This window comes from Mirounga angustirostris, unplaced genomic scaffold (assembly GCF_029215605.1).
Source record: "Mirounga angustirostris isolate CCGP_5_RB_7025 unplaced genomic scaffold, mMirAng1.0.hap1 SCAF_5, whole genome shotgun sequence".
Taxonomy (NCBI): Eukaryota; Metazoa; Chordata; class Mammalia; order Carnivora; family Phocidae; genus Mirounga; species Mirounga angustirostris.
The window spans coordinates 49,704,352-49,728,296 of record NW_026991713.1 but is presented as its reverse complement, the minus strand read 5'-3'; the positions used below and the strand labels follow the sequence as shown (position 1 = coordinate 49,728,296).

The 23,945-nt window shown below is 40.3% G+C and overlaps 1 protein-coding gene across 10 annotated transcripts in view; it reads right to left on the bottom strand.

Moving 5' to 3' along the window:
• Window positions 1-23,945, bottom strand: part of GRIP1 (glutamate receptor interacting protein 1) — a 661,409-nt gene that overhangs the window by 86,058 nt on the left and 551,406 nt on the right. For 6 of the 10 annotated variants that reach the window (XM_064590931.1, XM_064590925.1, XM_064590927.1 and 3 more), the window contains 4 exons: window positions 14,272-14,419; window positions 12,193-12,362; window positions 6,283-6,438; window positions 5,473-5,625 (listed from right to left, as the gene is read on the bottom strand). In XM_064590931.1, coding sequence (XP_064447001.1) covers window positions 5,473-5,625; window positions 6,283-6,438; window positions 12,193-12,362; window positions 14,272-14,419 — 627 coding nt within the window. The remainder of the gene's footprint in view (window positions 1-5,472; window positions 5,626-6,282; window positions 6,439-12,192; window positions 12,363-14,271; window positions 14,420-23,945) is intronic. The other 4 variants (XM_064590929.1, XM_064590932.1, XM_064590926.1 and 1 more) reach the window with 3 other exon arrangements.

Sequence of the window (23,945 nt, the reverse complement as noted above, 5' to 3'; positions counted from 1 at the left end):
CAACATTGTAGCTGACATGGCAGAGGATGCTGAGGTGGACAAATGTCTAGGAGGAGGAAGGAAAATCACCTTCTTCATAAGAAGCACTGTCATTGTTCTCACAACAGAATTCATATCGATGAGATTAAAGTAGCCTGCTGTAGGGGGTAAAGTCAGCTTCCAACCCTGAGCTTTCTACAGGTGGTGGCCTATAAGTCCAAGATCTGACACAGGGACTATCCCATATTAATTCATACTTGATCTTAGCCAAAAGGCCAAGAAGCGATATTCCATATTAATTCAGATCACACTTTCTAGTGTCTTTGTTGATATCAACTCTACTTTGATTGTTCTTCAGATCATACATTTTCTTACTGGTGGCACACAACCACTAGAGGTAGTTAGTAACGATCTGGAGAGTTGTGTTTCTTTCCAGTCTGTTCTCATTGCAGGCAGGAACATAATAGTAGGACGTCATCTATTGGCAGATTACTTTCAGTCTATCTTCTAGGTGATGATTTTTGGACTTCAGTAGGAATACTTTATTTTCTGTGAATTTTTCTATCGGTTCACATTAATATGTATTTTTTTCCATTTGAGATCTCAGTTTGGTATAGATTTTTGGATTACTTAATTGGAGTTAAAAGCCTTGAACCTTTAAGTCAGCTGGTTGGCATTTCCACTAAGAGTGAATTAGGAAGAAATGGGTCAATCATAATAGGAAGGATTAGGCTGGATATAGTAAAGACCTTCTCAAAGGAGAGACTTGCTACATTTTCAGAACAGTTGGAGAAGATGGTTGAGAAACTGAAATCTCTGGAAGGTTTTTTTAAAATTTATTTTTTATTTTTATTATTTTTTTTTAAAAGATTTTATTTATTTATTTGACAGAGACAGACACAGCAAGAGAGGGAACACAAGCAGGGGGAGTGGGACAGGGAGAAGCAGGCTTCCCACCGAGCAGGGAGCCCGATGCGGGGCTTGATCCCAGGACCCTGGGACCATGACTTGAGCCGAAGGCAGGCGCTTAACGACTGAGCCACCCAGGCGCCCCTGGAAAGTTTTGGAAATAGAAATAAGTGCTCACTGTGGGCATCATTAAATTTGTAAGCTTTATTCAGAGGAAAGTCGAGGCAATAGAAATTATTAGGACATTTAATTTAGGATTAAAAATATGTTAAATGTTGGTTCTATAATTATATAAATTTATAATTTACCTAATAAATATAGGATTATAATAAATAATCTAAGTTTTTATAATTAACTCTGAAAGTCCTTTGATATAATGAAATCTGTTCTTTGAAACAGTAAAATCTCATTTGAAATTGTATGTACTGATTACTCACACATATTAAAGTCTTGCAAATTATTACCAGATTTGAAAAAGATAAATTGTAGATTTAAAGATGATGAGCCAGGAGAAAAAACAACCAATATTACTTGGAGGAAAAAAAAGATGAGTTTGATTATCCTTCTTCATTAAGGTGGCCAACCAGCAAAAGAAAATAAAGGTGATTTATTATGAATTATAACCCTGTAGTTTAAACAATTGTATGATGGATTCTCTCTCCAGTAGCAGATACTCCTGCAAGGTACCAGCTCTGGCCTGAAGCATGCCCATTTCTACTCAGGTGAAGAAGGGAATGGCTAAGCAGCTGACATACTGCGTGTGAATATTGCTAACTGGTGTGTGCCAGGTTGTGTTCAGGCTTCGCATCTGCTCTGTCCTGTTCCTGTTCACACTTGGAGGGTTCTGTTCACACCCCTTCGGGTATGCAGGAAATGACCCTGTGCGTTTGTCAATTCTTGTCTTTCCTAGCGTAAGTAAGGGAGGAAAACCGACGATAACTTGTTAGCTTCTGAAGTTTAAAAATCTGCCAAATGTTTTCTTCGCTTAGAAGTCTGTGAGGTTTACTGTCAGATAGGAAAAGCATTTAAAAAGTATCCAGAGCAATGGACCGCAAAGATTTATTAGTATACTGTGTTTATCACTATTTGATTCCATACCTCAGACCTCTAGCTCACTAAAGTGTTCCCCATCGGAGTCAGCCTGCTGTGGATCCAGCACACTGTGTGTCACGTGATCCAGTTCAGGCGTCCAGCAGCTCCCTTCTCCAAATGAGGGTAGGCTTGGGTGGGGGTGGGGGGCAGCTCATAAGCCACCTCCCGGAGGGCTCCCTGCATGCTCACTTCTAAACGCTTACCATTAGCTGCCTTTGCCTTCCGTCCTTTTCTCAGGGGTCTGTGGCAGGGACAGAAGTTGTTCGGCTTCTTCATTCTCTTCCTTTCAGCTCTTTTCAGTGTTAGCCACCCTGCTAGTAAGTGGTGATGGCACAGGAGGCAAAGACTATTCTGGGAATGTGATCTAGCTTCCACACTTGGCTGCAGGTCAGGCGGACTGCAAACAGACAGAGTCTACACTGGCTCTGTGTGCAGAAGCGGGACTCAGGGGGAACGAGCCAGGTCCACCGCTCAGTCATGCTGCCATCACGGGGGGGATGCTAGGTTTCTGGAAAAAGCCTTGACCTCCGAGGCAGAAACAGGGACAGCCCAGGCTGTGGGGCAAAGGTCAGTAAGATTCCAAAAGAGGTGACCAGAGGGTTCCCTCTGTGACATGGCCCTGCAGCCCTCCCAGGGCTTTGTGACACTCCTCCCGGCCCAATGCTGGGGATACTCAACATTCTTCCTGTGAAGCAAACATGGCGCTTTCCTAGTTTAATTCTTGTCCCGTGTTGCTGCAGACTGCCTTTATTTTCCCCTTTGGTCAATGATACAGAATGGTTTAATATTTATGGGAGAAGATTTAATTCTTTCCTGGCATGTCCTTCTCCACTAGAAACATATGTGGGAATTTTTTTCTGTTTTGCAAGCTCTGGCCTCACCTCATCACCAATACAGTGTAGAGGCTTTTTATTATATTTGTTGTGACTCTGGCATGATTCACCGTCCATACAAATGGCCTGGTTGCCATAGAAATGTAAGTATTAGAAAGGGGGCAGCAAATGGTGGCATAGAATAAAGACATAAATAAAGTGGTGGAAGTAAACCACGGTATAGTGAGAGTGTAATAAAACTTTTATTATCTGTTATTTGGGAAAACCTTTACATCTGATGTGATCATACCAAGAAGCAAGGAGAGAGAGAGAGAGAAAGAGGGAGGGAGAAGAGAAACTAAAAAACAACAACAACAACAAAACAAGCCCCCCAAAACCCCAAAAAACGTCATTCCTTTTTTTCTGACTTCGGAATACTATCATTATTTTTATAGGACTCTTTGGAGTAAGAATAAAAGTTTTGGACCTTATTGTTTGATTACTATATAAAATGTCTGATCTCTTGAGATACATTTAGAAACATTCTGGTAGGCATATGGCCAGCGGCGCTCTAGTGGCTAATGTCTACAGCAAACACAAATAGCTTGAGATTTCTTGAGCCAGGTTTCTGTTTCTGTTTCTACTATGACGGAGCATCACTTTCTGATTCAAAACAGAATTTATGAGTTGGTTATGGGTGTCAGTGACAGCCTGGCCTCAGCTTTGTTTCCTACTACAAAATTCAAGCAATGCAAATATCACCCTGAGTTAGCCAAACATATCATCACTCATTTGTAGTCACTAATATCTTTAATCCATGTAGCGAGTCTTACCTAACACAAACAAATATTTAGCCAATGGAGCAGAAGTACAAACATTAATGAATTTGTTTTAATTGCTCTTCCCTGCGGAGGGCTGTGAGCCTATTGCTGTCAGTGAGGGACATTGCACATGGAGGCATTATATATAAAAAATTTCCTATACAGAAATCCACCGCAAACCCTGAAGGTTTATGGGGAAGACTCAAAACCTATGTATTAAGCCAAAGTAACTACTGTGAAAAATGCCTAAATTTGAGAACACTGTCAATAGATTTTTGTACATGACAATTTAGATCCAAGGAATAATAACTAACACTTAAACTATGCAAACGGCTAACAGTTAGTGTTTACCATTTACCAGGTGTTCTAGCATATATATATATATTTATATATATATAAATAAAAAAATAGTACTTATTTCATTGGGTAATAATGAAAATTATATATATAATAATGCATACATAATATATGTGTATAATATGTATATACATATATATGTATATGTAGTTAGCATATAATTTTATTATAATATGCATAATATATATTTAATTATATATAATACATATACTCATCATAGCCTGGAGTGTATTTCTTGTCCCGTATGTCCCTCTTGGTGGTGAGAATATATATATATTCTCTCATATAATCTTCACAATTACCCAATGAAGCAAGCACTATAATTCATCCCCATTTTGTAGCTAAGGAAGCCAAGGCCTAGAGAACTCAGGTGACTTGCTGAAGGTCCTACAGGAATGATGCTGGGATGAGAACACAGGCTTCTATGCTCATCACCAGTTCACTCTACTGCCTTCAACTAGTTTCTTCCAAGAGTGAATGGTTTACTTTAGTGTTAGCTAAGAAACATATGAGACTCTAGAAGCTGTTTATTCTCATTTTAACTAAACTCAATCTTCCTTCTATTTTCGAAATTTTAATTTTACTGTCATGTACATATACTAAAGTTGACAAAACTCCCTATACTTGAAGGGATATGCAAGTCTAGATCATGAATATACCACAATGGTGACCCTATCTTTTGCAATGGTTTTCTTTGTAAGGAACTGTCAGCTTTCTATAAAATGAAGATGATGGCTGGCCTCCCGCACTGACGGTCCACTTGTGAAGATCAATCTCTGGCAAACAAGCTGAAGAGCCAATAGGTCCAAACATCCCTTCTCATAAGAACATTCTCTCTTCACTTCCAGCCTTGAAGTATCTGGGTTTCATTTTATTTAGGTAACGTAAGGGTGTTCCTTATTTTATTTCTATGGTAAGCACAGGGAGAGAGCCCATCTTCTTTGAGGTTCTCTATAGGAATCATAATTACAGCCCCCAAAGGGAACAGACAGGACAAGAAATACTCACACCTCTCTGGACTATGATTAGATCTGGTTGGAAAGATAAGTGAGTAGATTTATAATCATATTAAACAAATGCATGGGATTCTTACAGTTATCAGAAGGGGGATATAGTTTTCAAAAAATTGGCTTTTGCGTGAATAAGAAATTAAGAACAAATGTTTCATGTCCAAAGCTACCCAAAATAGAAGGAAGGAGTCTCGAAGGAAAAAAAAAAATCACCTCTTTGGTTATTTTCTCAGGTCAAAAGAGCAAGAAAAAAAAAATTTCAGAGACAAAGTTGTAGGTGAAGGCAGTATGAACTAATTCAGTCTGAAATTGTATTCCGTGCAATCACTATCCTAGAGATAATAGGTATCATTTCCTTGATCTTTGGCAGAGAGCTGTGCGCTCCTTAGCATCCACCTGATCATTTAGGCACTGTAAAACACGCTTGCCGCTGACGCCAAGCGGCCCACACGCTTTCTCCAGGCCAGAGACAATGGTTACCATTTCACTTACGTGAGCTTTTGAAGTCTTTCTTTTTCAGTCTCCTCCTCATCATGGTTCCACGAGGGCTAGTAGAGTAGAGGCTTCGAGGTAAAGTCCCCATGTTCAGGGAACTCAGGCTGTATGCACTCATGGAGGTAGGAGAGAAGGAGGACACCAAAGCTGCTGTAAGAGAGTAGACACTTGGCACAGAGCGTTCTCGGGGGGGTATGAGCCTGCTACCCTTGCCAACCAGCAACGATCCAGAAAGACACACAGGACGCACAGCAATGGCTAGGAAATACCCCAACCAGACAGACAGAGAGCAGGTCTCGGAGGCCATGGGGACAGCCCTTCAGAATCTCCGAGTTCCAAGAGTCTACAACTCCTTGAGGAGCACCATGATCCTCGGGAGCACAATGGAACACAGAGACGCTCTATGAACGTTGCTTTAGACACACACACAACTAAGCATTAAAACGAGTCTCCCCATAAACAACAACTCCATGCATCAGGTACACAGTCTCATTTCCATAGATACATTCTGACATGAATTTCACAAGTGGTGCCAAATACACAAGGAGGCGCTGAGAACATCGTAGTCTCCATAATCTTTGGAATTGTTATCTCCTGACTACATACAAAGCATTCTGAACAGTGACATCCTTCCCTAATGACAAACGCCTCTGACAGGGGGAAAAAAAAAAAGCCAGAAATGATAAGTGGCTACTAAAAAAAAAAAGCACATAACACTCATGAAGCCAAACATGGTATGAATTAGATGAGGAAGAGGAAGCATATCATTTCAATGAAAGAGCAGGAGGGGAAAGTCTGGAACATTACGAGGGCTGTTTGGAGGAGGCGCTTTCGGGCCCGTCAGGGCTGGCACTCTGCAATGGTCAGGGTGGATCGTATGAGGGTGATGGTAGGTATGAAGGCTGCAGTGGTTGCTGGCCCAGGAATCCCACGTAAGTTGTCTGTCGGTCCTCTGAATTTTCACTGCCCACATGAAGTGATGATGAGAAATAAGAAAAAGAACCAAAAAAAAAAAAAAAGGAAAAAATAACTGAATTGTACAAATAAAAAGTGTAACAAAAAAATGAAAGCTGCTTGCCAAAAAAAAAAAAAAAGAAAAAAAAAAGAAAAGAAAAAGAAAAAAAATCTACTGGCTTTGTCCTTTCTCAGTGATCAGCAAAACAGATGATTAACATCAGGGATGGAAGCCTTTCATCTTCCCAAGAATAATGCATGTCTTTCCTTGGCCCATTTCTTTTCTCCTTTTCAAATGACTACTGAATCAATTTCTAATCTCCCCCTGTACTTCGCAGCAGAGATTAAAAACATTTTTTTTTTTTTAAACTTAAAAGTCAACCCCATAAAGATCTATGGCATCCAACTAGTAATTAAAGATTTGCACATTATGGCCAGTTTAGTAGCACTTGTTTTGAGAAAAAAGAAGGAACAATAAATCACATTGGCTCATGATTCAAGTGGTTTACCAGTCACACATCACAATATACTGTTCTGACATTTTAATTACACTCAGATCCATCAACTGGACTTGACTTTTCTCAAAACCGCCCCCCCCCAAAACCCCCAGAAAACCCATTCTCAATCATCTATCAATATCAGAATCTTATTTGTATCCTCCTAAGGAGAAAATAAAAGTCTCAATATATTTTACACTTTTTTGTATTTTTGCAAAAAAATGTTTACATTTGAAAGAGATAATTCTCAAAAGATTTCACATATTCTTATATTTTAAGATGCCATAACATTTTAATAAAGCTTATTTCAAAATTTTCCTGTCCCCTTTATTGAAAAAAATGTATATTGTGTTTCTATTCTAATTTCAACATTATTTAGATTTTATTTTCTACCCAGTGTTCTGAAAGAGGGGCAATGTTATGTGTGTTACTATGTCTGATATGAGATTTTTCATTGAACAATCTTAAAGAGTTAAAAATAACACATGAACTCGTATCTCCTTTTAGTGTCACGATTCTAAAGTAAAAGATGCCTAACGTGAATTATTTAACAACATTTATTCATGTAGAGGGTCAAATACTCGATAAGTATTTAAAGGAGGCTCATTTAGATAAGGGCTTAAGTTGTCATTGGCCACCTGACAGCCTTTCTGGAGCGAGACCGCTCTCAGAACCAAAGCACCAGCAGGGAAGAGTATTGCGGGCTGTGGCTGACCTGGCTTTCAGTTCTGGCGCAGCCCTGCCTCTCTATAGGACCCTGGCCAGTCACTCAGCCTCCCTAAGCCTCAGTTTCCTCACCTGTTGAGTGGAGATTGGGAAAGCATCTCCCCTGCAGGACAATTGTGAGAATTATGCACACACTACTTTGCATGGTACACACAATAAAAACAAATGAGCTCTTACTACTACGATTGATTCTGCTTCCTTTCTATCTACTTGCCTACAAATAAAGTATCTTTTAAAGGAAAAAGACGTAGCTCTCACTCAATAAATTTCACTCAGCGGACACTTAGGTTTGGAGACTACCTCCGGAATCTGCAGAACACCTGCATGGGCCCTGCAATTTTAAAGCTCTGCGCCCCCTGGCCCTTTCCTTCTGTCCGCCGCTGTTTCTAGTTTGGGTTCCATCTCCTTGTCCACTATCCTAGTTTCAAGCCATTATCTCCCTGACCCTTGCAACACCTGCAGACTTGGTTCCCTGATTTATCTACTTACATACCTCCCTCTCAGTATCTGTAAGACGGGATAATCTTTTAAATAAGTCACTCCCATTTAAGTGGCTTCAGTGGGTTACAATTACAAGGAGAATCAAATGTGCCCCCTACTTATCTCTCCAGCTTTATCCTCATCACTCTCCCCATCCTGTTGGTCTTACAGTTATTCTTAGAACAAGCCAGGTTGCTTCCTGCCTCAGGGCATTTGCCCTTGCTCTTCTTTCTCCTCCCAGTTGCCTGCAGGGTTGGCTCCTTCTTATCATGCAGGTCTCAGCTAAGGTGCCACCTCCTCAGAGAAGTTGTGGCTGCAGAGCTGCCCTATCCCAAGCTATCCCATTACTACTCTCTATTCTTCATAGCACTTATTATAGTCTGATGTGGCTTTATTTATTTAACATATTTTACATGTTTGTCTCTCTATACTGAAATTCCATGAGAATAGGAATCTACTTTGTCTTGCTCACTAGACTTATCATAGCAGCTAGAACAGTGCCTGGTCCATCATGACGGATGAATGAATGAATGCGTAAGTGGACAGGAATCAGCCGGGGTGTACCCGTCCACACTGCAGCAGCATTTTCCTTGTGATAAACAGTGTTGCGGGGGAAGTTCATAATGGATTCTCTTTGCCCATCCTCCTTCTATTTTGGGGAGTGCAAGAAGGCTTCTTAGAAAGATGTGATCATTGCTGGGTCTGGCTAATCCACACCAACAGCCACTCCAATGAACTTTTTACACTGAATTGTCTGTTTCAAATGAAGGCAGAGCATAGTGAATGGACTTTAGAATTCTACACTCACTTTTTGGCTCAGTTCTTTAAGGAGGACTTTGAAAATTATTGGGCACTTTTTTTTATGACTGTAGCACCCAATTATCAAATCAGTAAGAAAGATATTATTGACCACTCTTGGGTGCCCAGCCCTGTGCCAATCGTTACAGGCAGATTAAGTGTAGGTCATAACCTTTACCTTGACTTTGAGCTGTTCCTGATGACTAAATCTTCATACATATGAAATAATAAGGGACGAAATGATGTAAGAGAATGCATGAAATTGTATGCCATGCGTAATGAATGCAAAGATGTTCAACAAATAATGTAGGCCAGGGAGCACAGCTACTGCCTACTTTGAACATACACTCCAAATCTATTCTGTTTTACGGTGGTGTACTTGATACTCATATGCTTGTTAGGCAAGCATTTCACGAGTTTTAAGATAAGATGTTACATTTTGCAAAAAACATTTCTATACATTCTCCCATTTAATGGTCCCAATAATAACAGCCAACTTTCACTGAGCACTTGCTATATACCAGGCATTGTGCTAAATGCTATTTCATGGATTATCTTAGATAATTCTCACAATTCACTTAGGAGGCAGGTGTTGCTGTTATTATCACGCCCATCTTACAGATAAAGAAACTGAGGAATAGAAAAGTTGGGTTGCTTGCTTAAGGTCCCAAGTGGTGGACCCAGAATTAAGTCTGGAAGTCTGATTCAAGAGTCCCTGCCTTTCAGCCACCACACGCTGCCTCTTCCTGTGGGTGTTCCTGGATTTGTGCAGATACATATGCAGCAAGTTAAAAATAAAATGCTTTTTACATCTTCCAGGATGGCGTCACTGTTGGGAGTCCTACGATGTATCTGACATGGAGGGGGCTTTTGTCTGTTCTCTCTCACTGTACCCTCCTGCCCTGTCCGGGATGTCTATGGGCCCAGGCCAACAGCTGATTTTGTGGTTGCTCCTGGAGCTCACAAATGGAAGGTCCTCCAGGCACTGAATGTACTGAACCTTGTGACTCTGCTCCATGTTCTCTTCCAAAGTCTCATGAACTTCAATCATGATTATGTCTCCCAAAGACCCTCAGTGGGAACAATTTCTAACCTTATTGGAAACTCATTCTTGTTGGCATTTTTAGTGCTATTTATCAGCAAAAGGCACAATTACTCTCATTCCTAGCTGACGTGCCTGTTTCTTTATTTCCCTGAAAACACTGTGGTGGTGAATACTGTGTTGGGAAGCAAAACTTGGGAAATATATCTCCATCCACCTTGGGATGAGAGACATGCTGGTCGGGCATCAGAATTCCTGAAAAAAATTACCAGAACTTTCTTGTGGCAAAAGGGTAAAACTATGTAAAACCATTCTACCACATAAAAAAACCCAGAAGTTTGAGAATTATAAACACCATAAAATTTTTTGGGTATTTTTTTCCCCTCCTTAACTGTGATGTAATTATGTTTCGGAGCCAATAATTTTGTCCTTTTGGAAATGCAAGTCTGATTTTAATGTAAAATGTAAGGAGATGCCTGTAGGCGAGATAAGAAAGAGGGTGCAACTGTCAGCCAAAGTAGATGATAAGGTCGGAAGTGGAAGCTAGAATTACTTCAATTACCAGCCCCCATCCTCCACCCCTCTGAAAAATCACAATGACATCAGGTTTTTGGTAGTGAAAAAAAAATTTTGTTCTTGGTCTCCATGCATCTTAGGATATAAATTCACCCTCTCAAATTGTCTTGACAGGTAAAAAGACTTAATATTTCATGAGTTGGAAACTATTTGGACTACTTATAATTTGTACACAGGGCCAATAAAAAGGGGGAGATGGGGCTGTAATGACATTTTGCTAGGGTCTGCTCCGTAGTTCTGATTCTCTGACAGCAGAATTTATCAAGCCGAATCTCACGCTGAGAAAGCACCACACTGTGTGCATTCTTAGACCCACTATGCTCCAGATCCAGTGATGACTTCGGGTTAATTTAGAAGAGACTTAGTTTTAGAAATCTCTCCCCTCTGCCAGTGTGCCCCGTGGGGTCTCCTGAGCGGAACGGGGTGCATTCCCATGAACCCCTTACTGTTTCTAGTCAGAGGAGGCAGAGTTTCCTTCCCTAACCTGCCTCTACGGCAACCCTTCTCTGCTCCATTGTGTCAAATTAAAATCTGATAAAGGTAATGCTGTACTAGAGATTTTCATTAGCTCCAGGCTGTCTAAGCTCCATTTAACTAAAAAAGGTTGCATCCAGCTGACTCATTCAGTAGGAAAATGATCTGGTCCCTCTTTTTTTTTTTTCTTTTCTTCCAAACTGTGGCAAAGTGCGGTGTGTTTCAGAAGGTGGGAGATGCATAATACGATCTCCTCACAAGCAAAATTTCAATTCCAGAAAAAATACAAAAAAAAAAAAAGCTCGTCTCCGTCTCCGGGTCGGGCCCCCTGAAAGCACTCGTGAAGCTTCAAGGAATTCATTTCAAGGAATAACAAAGGAGGGCACTTGGCGTAAGGGAAAGGAGAGAGGAGTTGGAAGAAAGACTCTCCAGTGGAGTGTCATTTGGGGTTCCAAGCCCTTTATCTTGTACCAGGTTTTGTTTAAAGATGCCTAAGTGGAGGGTACATGAACACTTAGCAAACATATCTGTGAGTTTCCACACAGTAAAAATGTGGGTCCTCTCAGCTGACAGCTGTTACAGAATAAATGTAGTCAAATATTCTGATACTCCCAGGAAAGGTACTTGCTCACAGAGGTGGTTCTCCATCCTAAGGGAAAAGCTACTCTGGCAAATAGACAAAATATAGAGAAAGTCAAACTTTCCTATGACTGGTTTTTTTTTTCCCTCTCCAAATATCTGGAGGGTGTGCCACGAATACCCACTTCATAATTATTTTTAAAAAGTGAGAGTTTTACAATATGCCTTCATTGTCCTTCAAGTAGAATGGAAATTCAGTATGCGGAACAGTAAGTCAAATTCTTTCCCTTCTCTCCACACTCAATTTGCAACAAAGCCGTTAAAAAAAAAAAAATCAAACAGTACAAGCCTGAAAATTCTGTTTCAAATAATGTTTCTTTCTTCAATTTTGAGATTTCAAATAAATTACGTTTGGCTCAGGGGTTGGGGGCGATCTGGAAGATGAAGAAAAGCCAACAAGGATAACCTGCTGTTTTGAAAAGAAATGATAAAGCCGGAAGTAGACTCTGTGTCTTCTGGCCTCTAACTCTGCTGGAGAAGCAGTAAGTGCAAGGGGAAGATACAGAGATTTAACTAGCTGGATCCTCTCACCATGGTCAGGTCCCTTCAGGGCCAGGCGGGTCTGATGATGGGGCAGAATCTCAAGCTTGACCTGGTCGGTGGTGTTGGCCAGGAACTGGGTGGCCTCTGCTAACGTACAGTACTCCATGCTCGTTCCGTCGATGGACAGGATGTGGTCTCCCACGTGCAGGGCACCACATCTACAGAAAGGGAAAGGACAAATACTCAGTAGGATGAGTGCCTTCCTCTTTGGACTATGACTTTCACGGCCTTCACAGTTAACATTTCACACAGTTTCAATTTACTTAAAAATAGGAAAAGTTTAAGTGTTATAGGAAACACCATCTGTCAAATGTTAAGTACCTTGTGTAGGAATAGGAATATAGAAAATACAGAAAAACTCAAGGAAGTGTTTTTCTCTTGTGCTTCTTAAAAAAGAATATATTATTTCAGGGTGGCGGTGCCGAAAGTTGAAGGGAAGTGAGTGGGAGGGAAGAGAAGAACAGGACAATTTTCCCCCTTGGCTTTTTTTTTTTTTTCTGTGATTTTTCCTTGTTGGTTTTTATATCTATGAGTATGAGTTGGTAAATATTCAGAATGTCAAGATGTGACTCGCATAATTGGAATGGGATCATTTACAACTACTTTATGTGTGAATGGGAATAACTGGGGGAGACTCAGCTAATGCTTTTTCAGAACCCCTCACATGAGCTGCCAAATCACCAGTGCTTTATTATTATATTTTATTTTGTTATTCTGGAGTTAAACATCGATTAGTAGAAAAGCTCTCGATGGCGATGGAAATTATGCAGGAGTCAAAAGAGTCAAAAATGAGGCCTGCGTGGTGAGTGAAAGGGAAAGCTGGGGGGTGGGGGAAGGGCTAGCTGCTACATCTTGCTGAACTCAAGAGACTGGCTACTGAATGAGTTGAGAAAAGCAAACACAGCAGTCAGCATCCCGACATACCAGTCAAGTGGACAGCTCCTTAAACTGGTTACCCCCTGCGGAACGGGAGAAAAACAGAGGGAGAAAATTAAAGCATCCTGCACCATTGAACTGGAGAATACCCCTGGATCAATGGCCGTCACTGGTAAAGAACCAAATGTAGGGTAAGGCCACAGTGGAGCTGTAGACTGACCACTACAGGGGTTACTGCAGGTTACTGCATCAGGGTGGGAGGTTTCCCACGTAGGGCGAGGGCCTCTGGAAAAGAGGCTGGAAACATGCAGGGGAGGCAGGGCCTCTCGGAGTATATCGAGCAATTTGCACAGTGGGAATAGTCTCCTTCTCAAGACAAAAAGAGCATTTCAAGTCGTCCCTTCCATCTAAAAATAAAATTCTGTGTGGATGCACTTGGAGAGCTTCGGCGATGGAAGTGGGGGTTTTCTTACCAGAAGCTGGGAAATAATTTATTAGGTGGGGAGGTAGTCTTTTTGCCCCCAACCCTTCTTACCTTATAAGTCTAAAATAGTAATTAGGAAAAAGAATTCAGGAAAAAGGACTTTTGTTTTTATTGTGTCATAGGAATAAACGCTGTTTTCAGGGGCCCTTGAAGACAGTGAAACCCTAAGATTAACATTCTATGACAGTGTAAGACCTCTCTTTGAAGACTGCATTATTTCAAAAATATTGTTTTACTCATTTAAGAAAAAAGGAATGAGATTTTTATAAGATTTTGGCAAGATTTAATTGTTAACAGTTCAGGAAAACGTATGACGTCTCTAAAGGGAGCATACTCAAGATATGCTTAGCTACCCTACACCAAAAACAATCTATCACCCTAGAACATGGTAGGAAAACTTGTTCAGTTGCTTGACTTTTTTTTTTTCCTACCTCTAATGGCCACACCAAACATCTGGATGAGGCAACATAACATTATGGGGTGGCTGATAAGGTACGTGAATTTTTAAGCCCTAGAACCGTTAACTTGTTTTCTTGATGAAACTTGTATAAACGGGCAGGAGAGCTGTTTTTTAATCATATATGTATGTGTGTGAATGCATGTGTACATGTGTAAGTATTACATATGTGTGTATATACATATAGAAATATATATATATGTTAACACTCATGCAGTTTTGAAAAGTAGGCACTTTCTACAACACCCACCTGTCTGCAATACTTGCAGATTTGATTTTGTCTATGACAATGACCTGTTTGTTACAGCACATCGAGGTAGTTAGGGCAACCCCAAGGCTGGCACCAGGAGTTTTGGCAACTTCAACTAGCAGTGGCCCGGACGCTGTTGCCACAGAATCTACGGAAGAACAAATTTCAGAAAACAAAACAAAATAAAACCAATAAGCAAACAGACACACGAAAAATGTGGAGAATGTTCAGTCTGTTGTTGGTCTATTAACGTTATCACTGAAACTTACATTTCCCTCCAGGTACCATCCCCCTGGCCCTGGTAACTTCTTAGGGCACCTTTTAGGACACCTGTTCTATCCAGCTTGCATATCCAGTAATATGTACACAGGTTTATCTCTTCAATTAAAGTTTAAGCTTCACATTAGTTGGGATAATGTTTTGTGTATCTTTATGCCCTCTTTATCACTTGGCACAGTGCCTGGCAATACTAGGTTTCTCAATAAAAGTTTTTCAAATAGCACCTACTGTGGATGGATGGATGGATGGGTGGATGGATGGTTGGATGGGAGAGAAGGATGAATAGATGAAGTCTCTCAGTAGCCAAATACTAGGAATGCATACACTAAGTTGAATTTGTAAGTCTTTGGGTCTTTCCCTATTCTGGACCTGATCTAGGGTCACTTTGCCCTTGGCAGTGACTTCACACCACACAGGCTTTATTTTTGGCTTGGAACACTCTTTATTCCTTCAACTCCTCCTCATCTTGGGGACTCAGTGTAAACATCAGCTCCTCTGAGAAGCCTCTCCTGACTCATGATTTGGGGAGATCCCTTTCTCGTGTGCTCCTACAGCCTGCTATATTCCTTTTGTTACGGCACACACCTCACTGTTTTGCAGTGGCCAGTGTGGATTACATGCTTCTGTCCTTTGCCAGACTGCAAGCTGGCTGCGAAGGCAGAGATGATGTCTTGTTGATCACGACATCCTCAATGCCTGGCATAATGATCGGCCCAGAAGAGGAGGTGAGCGATAAACAGTTGTTGAATGAATGCATGAATAAATGAGAAAACTCATGAAGTCCCTTAAAGGTCAGAAGAGGCAGGGGTCATACAGGTAAGAGCCCTGGACACAGAATTAAAACACCTGCGTTTCTTTTTTTCACAATATTTTGATCATGGTACCTCAGACAAGTTACTAAAACTTTCTAAGTCAGCTTGCTTGCCTACAAAATGGTATCCTTTCCTCAGTGTTTACTTTGATGAAATCAATGTCTTGTTAAAGCGTTTTGTAATTTACAAAGTGCTGTACATAGAGAATATTATTATTATTGCTATATTATGACCTCAGCATTTCACAAGACTATATTACAAGACTGTAATATTTTTCTGATTTTCTACTGCTCTTCATTAATGCAAATTTGTCTTTCTCCAAGTACATTTTATCATGGAGGAAACGCTCAGATATGGTGAGCTAGGAAATCTGTGTTCCTGTTGCTGAAGCTCAGGCAGTATGGACTGACTCCTGAAGCTGAAAGTTTCATTGGAGAGAGCAATTTTCAGTTTGCTATGAAACAAGGTATTTCTCAAATAAGGTAAAGATGAGAACATTCATGCCAACAACATTTGTATTCCAGTGCTAAGGATTCGTGTATGTACATTCTTTCTTTTTTTTTTTTTTAAGATTTTATTTATTAATTTATTTCAGAGAGAGAGAGGGTGCGAGTGAGAGAACACAAAAGGGGGGTAGGGTGGGGAGGGGCAGAGGGAGAGGGAGAAGCAGACTCCTTGCTGAGCTGGGAGCCCGATGCCAGAGCTGGATCCCGGATTCCAAGATCATGACCCGAGCTGAAGGCTGTTTTAGTGGTCCTTTCTTCACTAGGGTAGTCGATTCTGTCCACCTCTCAACTCTCATAGTCCAAGTTCTGTGACTAAGTGCACAAAATCTTGTGCCTCGAGCTTCACACTCCGAAGTCTGCTGTCCTCCCCTTCCTTGAGCAGGCTCCCTAGCAAGGTCCCTTCTTGCTTAGGTTGACCCTCGTGTCAGCTCTGGCCCAGCAGGGCCTTTTCTTTACATTATCTTTATAGAACTTTAGAAGGACTTAATTAATTAAGGTATAATTGACAGATTACCTTAGTTTCAGGTATAAAATATGATGATCATATATTCATATATGCTGTGAAATGGTCACCACAATAATAGAAGGAATAATTTTAGGAGGACTAATTTCCAAAATCACTTCCCATAGACTGGTTGGATTATAACAGATAGCTTTGTGAGGTGATAATCACACATATTCTTCCACTTGGTTTTCTCATGTCAAAAGATAAATTTCTTTGACTTAACAGATGAAAGCAATAAAGTTTCTCTGTTACTTATAACTTAATCTCTTACAAATGACAGAAACTGGTAGTTGTTCCTTGGTATTCTATCTTCCTTTTTTTCTTCAGTAATAAGCTGCCAAGCTAAGGACATTTCCCAGCCTCCTTTGCAGTGAGGTGCAGCCAAGTGACCAAATTCCAGCCAATGGGGAGTGAGTGGAAGTGAGAAGTGAGCTGTTCTGGATGTGCTCTTAAAAATGAGGGCTGTGCTCTCCTTGATCTCATTTCCTCCTTGTTGCTGTTGCAATGTGGGCCCAGCCCTGGTAACCCATCTTCAACCATGTAGGCAAGAGCAGGGAGCCACGTAGAGGAAGCTTTGGTTTCTGAAACCCTATCTCCAGAGATCGGTGCTCTCCCAATAAATAAACTTCTATCACATTTAAGCTAGTAGTTTAAGCTTGGGTCTTTGTTAAAAGCTAAATCTATATCCTGATAGGCCTTTTCACTTGTGTCTATCCCCCAATGTATCTTTCTTGAATTGTTATTCTAAGAGGCAGCTATTTACAACTAGGTATTTGCAGATGTAAATTTTTTATAAAACCACAATCAACCATTACCGAGTATACACGACGTATCCATTTTTCTTAAAAGCATTACACCATGATTAAAGATGTTATCAGCATATGTGGAAATTGTTTAAATGTAAACTCTTACATTGTTATTCTTTTTTTCCTGCCTATATTGATCAAGGTCCTAAAAATTATATTCTTGCATGGTTCTAACGTTCCAGTTATGGTGAAGAATGAATATTAAGCTTTTTCCTGTATAAAGAAATGAGAGGAACATCTTCTATCAAGAAACATAGAAAAATATTGGCAAACTTGTAGGGAATTGATTACCCACAAGAAGCTTTTTCCTTTCTGATCTTTAAGGATCTAATTAGTGTTTAAGAACACTTTTGAGATGAAGGTAAAGGTGTTTTATCAGGCTGTAGTGTTCTAGAAGAATGGAACAATTAGGAGAAATTGTTGGTAGGAAAGGAGGCAGACACAAAGTCAAAAGTGAAGTGCTACACATTAAATGCATGTGAGTAGCTGACAAAAAAGTTTTAGAGGTCATGGGAGACCTTTGCTCTCCTCATCCCTTTAGCTTTGCACTTCCCTGTTAGTGCCCTGCTATCATTGAATTATGGATCCTCCCATGTGGAGGGGGCCTTGGGGTTGGACTGAAGAGAATGGGGTGTTGTCTAGAACAAGTGTCAGGTTCTCTTGAAGTAGATGATGTACATACAATTAAAGTGGTTTATGGGGGGAAGAAAGAAGCATAGAACAAGTGCTCCAGATCTTCTGCCGCCATTAATTTAGAAGAGAAGAGAGATAACACCCACAACTGCTCTGGTGCACCTCTAGAATAAGTTTCTCTTTAAGTAGTACTTTCCCCAGTAAGACTTCAAAGGAAAAACAAGTGCAATATTTCCACTTGGGGGAGCCGAATGTGCCATGAACAAGTTTCTTTTAAACTTTAAAGTAGAAAGCTTCAGAGTTCTGAGAAGAGAAATTTAAAGTCATGGTTAAGGGAAGAAGCATGTACTTCTAAGCTGAGCTTAGGGCTGGAAGCTGGGAGGGTGATGCCTAGCTCTGCCACCAACATACCATGCAGCCCAACCCATCATTTCCTTTAGATCTCATTTTCTTCATTTGTAAAATAAGGGGACTTCAATAAAAGCTCTCTAGCCCTGATAAGCTATGACTCTACAAAGAAATAGCAAGGTCAGGTAAGGAAAAGCCTAGGGAATCAGAAAATTAGAGAAGGTTAATAAACTTTATAACAATATGCAATAGCTAAATTTAAATTTCAATATCCTCCTAATGAGTAGAAGAGGTGAATTGCTAGATAGAAAAGTGATTCTAGATAACTGAGGTTTACGAAGATGGGTTGTAAAACCTCACACTCTTAAGTATTTTGATAACAACAATAACACCCTTTAAAGATGGAGTTTGAGGGATGGTCTCCTATCTTTATACACTCATTATATAATAGAAAGATTTCACATTAAGAAGTTTCCAGGACACAACTTTAACTTTCTAATAAGACTGTGTGTGTGTCATAATGAGGTCCTAACTTATACAGAAAAAAATAAAGATAGTGAGGAAAGGAAGGTGCTTATCTCATGTAAAGATGATCAGGGATTTAAAAAAAATTTTATTTAAATTCTATTTAGCTAACATATACTGTATTATTAGTTACAGGGGTAGAATTTAGTGGTTCATCAGTTGCATATAACACCCAGTGCTCATTATATCAAGTGCCCTCCTTAATGCCTATCACCCAATTACCCCATCCCTCCATCCACCTCCCCTCTAGCAACCCTCAGTTTGTTTCCTATAGTTAAGATTCTCTTATGATTTGCCTCCCTCTCTATTTTTATCTTATTTTATTTTTTCTTCTCTTCCCCTATGTTCATGTTTTGTTTCTTAAATTCCACATATGAGTGAAATCATATGGTATTTGTCTTTCTCTGACTTATTTCACTTAGCATAATGCCCTCTAGTTCCATCCATGTCATTGTAAATGGCAAGATTTCATTCTTTTCGATGGCTGAGTAGTATTCCATTTTATACACACACACACCACAAGGATATCAGGGATTGTTGACAACAGTTTACTGAATATGAGCTCAGCCTTCTATTCTTTCTCCTTTGTAGCCCAGTTTCACTTAACCACGATCACTCTTAAATTTATGTGTCCAGCACATAATCCTTCCCCAGAGCTCCCACTGCTCCCACTGCCTTGAATAATTCTTGGATGTTTCATGAGCACAACAAACACAATATGTGCAAAACTGATAGTGAGCCCACCACACTTCACTGGTTCTCCTCCATGTTTCCTTCTCTCAGTGACTGACTCCTGTTATTCTCCATCATGCAAACCAGAAACCTAGGAGTCATCTCAATTCCATCCTCTTCCTCATCCTCACAAATTCTTCTTTACTCTAATTCCTAATAGCTCTCAATTTCATCCTTTCTTTCCATCTCCACAATCACTCTTTCAGTCTAGGTTACCATCATCTGATAGCCCCTCATCCTCTCATGGCCTCCCCCTTCCCGAAGCTGGTGATCTTTTTAAAAGTGTATATCTCATCATGTTAACACCATGCCTAAATCTCTTCAGTGGCTGTTCATGTGGGGTAAAAAAATTTAACACTATCTACAAGGACCTACATCTGGTAAAAAAATTTAACACTATCTACAAGGACCTACATCTGGCTCCTCCTTATCTCACCAGTTCTATTTCCCACCGTTCTGCTCTTGTTCTCTCTGCTCCAGCCCCCTCCTTTTCTTTCAATTCTTCAAAAATGCCATGTGCCTTCTTGCCTCTGGTCCCTTCTGTCTACCTGGAATGCTCCAACTCTCCCCTATTTCTCCTTCACCTACTTCTCTACCACTGCTTTGCTCAAATGTCACTTCCTCAGGGATTCCTGCTCTGCCCTGCAAACCATGTCAACCTTCCTCAGAAATGCATTAATTGAACCCTGTGCTTTTCCTTCATGGCACTTCTAATAAATGTCATTCAACAATTAGTCATTTAATTAGCTATTTAAATCCATTGTTCTTGGATAAAAATGTAAGCTCCATGCAGTAGGAATTGTGTACGCCCTCCTCATGACTGTGGTTCTCCACAGTCTATGATATGTACATAGTAGGTGCTCAGTGATATTTGTTGGCGAAGCAAGCGAAAGCATCAACACCTGTTATTTTATTCAAGGTGCTATGCTAAATATACTGATGATGCAGAAATTTAAGTCATATTCTTTTGCTTGAAGTAGTTTCTAGGGTAGTTGGGGTCATGTTAACCTTATGCTTAAATCCTCTCAATGGCTATTCTTGTAACAGGCTGCATATGCATACATAAATAATGTTGATGATGAACAGTATTTTCCTTTTGTCTAAATTCTAAACCTGCATAATGAATTCCATCTAATGCTTCACAATATCAGATTGAGAAGTGTGTGAGTTTACCTAGTAGTGAAAGAATGAGGGAACAGTCCATTGGCAGAAAGGTACCCCACCTTCTTCCAGATGGAACTTGAGCTCATTGGTCATTCCACCTCTAAAGTGGGTATTATATAAGCAGCTGAAAATGGTCAGGTAAATCAGCCACCTCCAGGATTACGAGCTCTTAAAAAAGACCACTATCTTTTAAGGATTGACACAAAGGTCCTGCACCTTAAAACCATGAAGAGATGTGAATGCTCTGGATGTCTGGGAGAGGACATTGTCTGGCCCCAGGAGGATCTGCCAGACCAGCTTATCTACAGAGGACTCTGAGCAAATCATGTTGACCTACAGCTACACAGAACCACAGAGTAGAATATGCTTATTTGAGTCAGGGTCCTCACAAGAAACAGATGATACATTCAAATTAGGGTAATTTGATGAGAATTTAATAAAAAAAATATTTAGAAAGATGTGGGCAGGATAGAGGGAAACTGCAGGGATAATGTAATACTCTGCGGGCAGAAGCAAAAAGCACCTTACTACACTGCCCTGAAGAAGCAAAGGATAGAGCTGTTAGTGAAATGGGGATTCAGAAAGGACTGTGTGGAAAGGGCTACCTGAGAAGTGCTGGCACCTTCCGTCAAAGGATGTGGCCAACTCCAGTGAACCCATAGCAAGGAGGCCAGGGAATAACACTCTCCATCCCTGTCCTCCCTCCCTCTCATCTCCTACCATGATTCCCTGTTAGCTAAACTCAACTGGAGCCTGAGGCCGTGAGAGCCCATTATGCAGGCCTGTAGGTCGGAGCACACAGCAGCATGGAGAAGGGTGGTGAGCGGCTCTAGAGGTAAAAAGGAGGATATCCCTGTTTGTCTACATCTCCACTCAATTTCTTTCCACAAAGTCTGAAGGCTGCTTGTTTTAAACTAAATATGTAATACAAAGAAATAATCAGGAAGAAGAAAAGGAGCCTACAAATGCCTTGCCCACAAGGGTTAATAGAGACGCTCTGAACTGCAAAAATGACTTGGAACTACAGGTAAATTGGAGGAGACAGAAAGTAGATTGGTAGTTGCCAGGGCTTGGGGCCACAGTAGAATAGGGAGTGACTGCTTAAGTTTTGCATCCAGACAGAGCTGATGGTTGCACAATGTTGCAAATGTACTAAATGCTACTACTAATTGTACATGTTAAAGTGGTTAATTATAGATTGGCGAATTTTGCTTGAGTTAAAAAAAAAAATGACTCTGAGTTTCCTGGATACTGGGACAATAAAGGAAACATGGTCAATTATGTAGTTATCACCATTCCAAAGGGGAAGTCTTCTAGTCCCTATATGGGAAATAAAGATTCTCTGTCTGGGAGAAAGATATCTCTCCCATTGGATTTTATATATATGGTGCTAATTGATATAATGGGGAATATCCTCAACACATTTTTATAATAGGACACAGAGGTAGTGTCCAATGGCTGTTCTGTGATCAAGGTTGAGGAATAGAATTAAAAAGCAAACCAATGATAGTGTCTCTATAATGGAATAAGCTAATGTGATGGTCAACTTGATCTAAAGGCAGACCCTAGGGTAGACAGACTAGATGCTTCTCTGGGGATCTTTCCTGGATTTCAATCCTTTCCCTCACTTGGGTTTCCAACATAAGTTGGATATCAGACATTTCAAGAAGGTCCTCTGTGAGAAGACTCTGGTATGTTAGCATTTTATATACATAACTGAGACCAGATCCATTTGCTTTAGACATCAGATGAATCAGTGGCAGGATTAATGTACTTATTAGGAGATGAGAAGCCTAACCAGATTCTTGCCAGGTTAGAAGATCACCTACCTCACATTCCCACAGGACTGAGCTTCCTAAATCTGCAGGCTAACTCACCATTCTTGCAAAAAAATGAATTTTAAAAATACATTTATTAAGTGCTAACTATATGCCAGGAACATCAGAAGGTATACTGGGGACTCAAAGATGGAAATGTATTACCCCTCCCTTCTAGTAACCCCTGGGGATCCCTTGCCAAGAAGGTGGGAGAATAGGATAGAACTCCTGGATTCCACTATGGAAAATGATTCTGTTGAACCTCCTGAAGTTTTTAGTTACCTTTTTTTTTTTTTTTTAAACTGTAGGACATACAATGCTTGCAATTCACCCCACCCCATGAACTCTTTAATAGTAGTAGGGTCAATGTGCTTATAAAAAATAATGGGTCATCAAATAGGATGTGATTTCTAGGTTGCTAGGAAAAATACTCAAATATGTCAAAAGATGTGCAGAAGGTGACCATAGTTCCCTGTCCAAAAGGACTGTCTGTAGAAAGGCAATTGGTATTACCAAACATCTATGGTACATTTCACGGGAATGGCAATGACCATGAGACCTACTGGGATCTGAGGAGTTCCAAGCATAGTGAGTTGGGATGGTTGGGATAAGCTTTTTAGATAACACAGAATTTGATCTGAATGTTTCTCAGCTGCCTTTATTTTAATGGGCTCTAAGAAAACAACAAAACTATTTTAGCAAGTAAGCTTTCCAGCATTACCCACGTGGCAGTTCTTTCTGCATCACAGAAGGAGATCCACAAATGTTTAATTGATCATTAGCCTTTTCTGGCAATTGCTTTCCATAATAAATGTTTCCCCACAACAGCATCAAGAAGCTCGTACTGACTGCCTTGTGGTATTAGGCCTATTTCCCTGGTTGCCACCTAATTCCATTTACAGAAAGCCTTATGAAAAGTAGGAGTCCAAAAGCCCTGGCTTTATTCCAAGATGTCTAAGAAGATGCATAGCAAAAGTAAAAGCAAGCAGACAGGGTGGATGAATGAGGCACCCTTATTTAAGAAAGTGCAAGAGGGAAAAATGGAGTGTGTCAAAATGAGAAAAATAAACAGAAGAAAAATCAGGAAGAAATAATCAAGAGCCCATCCCCTGACAGAAGATTAGTTTGTCCTGCCTAAGTGAAGCATGGTTGAGAAAAACGGATCATGCAGATATAAATTATTCATGGTTAAAGACGGCTCAGTCATTAAGATATTTATACTATGGCTGAAGCCCTTGCACGCTGTGTTGATTTATGGGCTACATAATTACATAAGATACGCTGATGACTGTTTGCATGGGAAACACTCTGGATTTTTTATTTTGTTAATCAGTTTTCCCACTCTGAGCCCTGCATTTCAATCAGAGCACAAGGCTTGATTAGAACCTCCCAGGGTGGCAGAAAGACTGCATGGTATTAGTAGCTTTGCCTGCCTTACATTCACTCCGATAAAAAGTACCTGTGGGGTGCTTTTCAATTTACCCATTAGTTAAAAGTATTTTTATTAGTGATAACCTACTCAAATAATGCTACTAATAATTTCAATC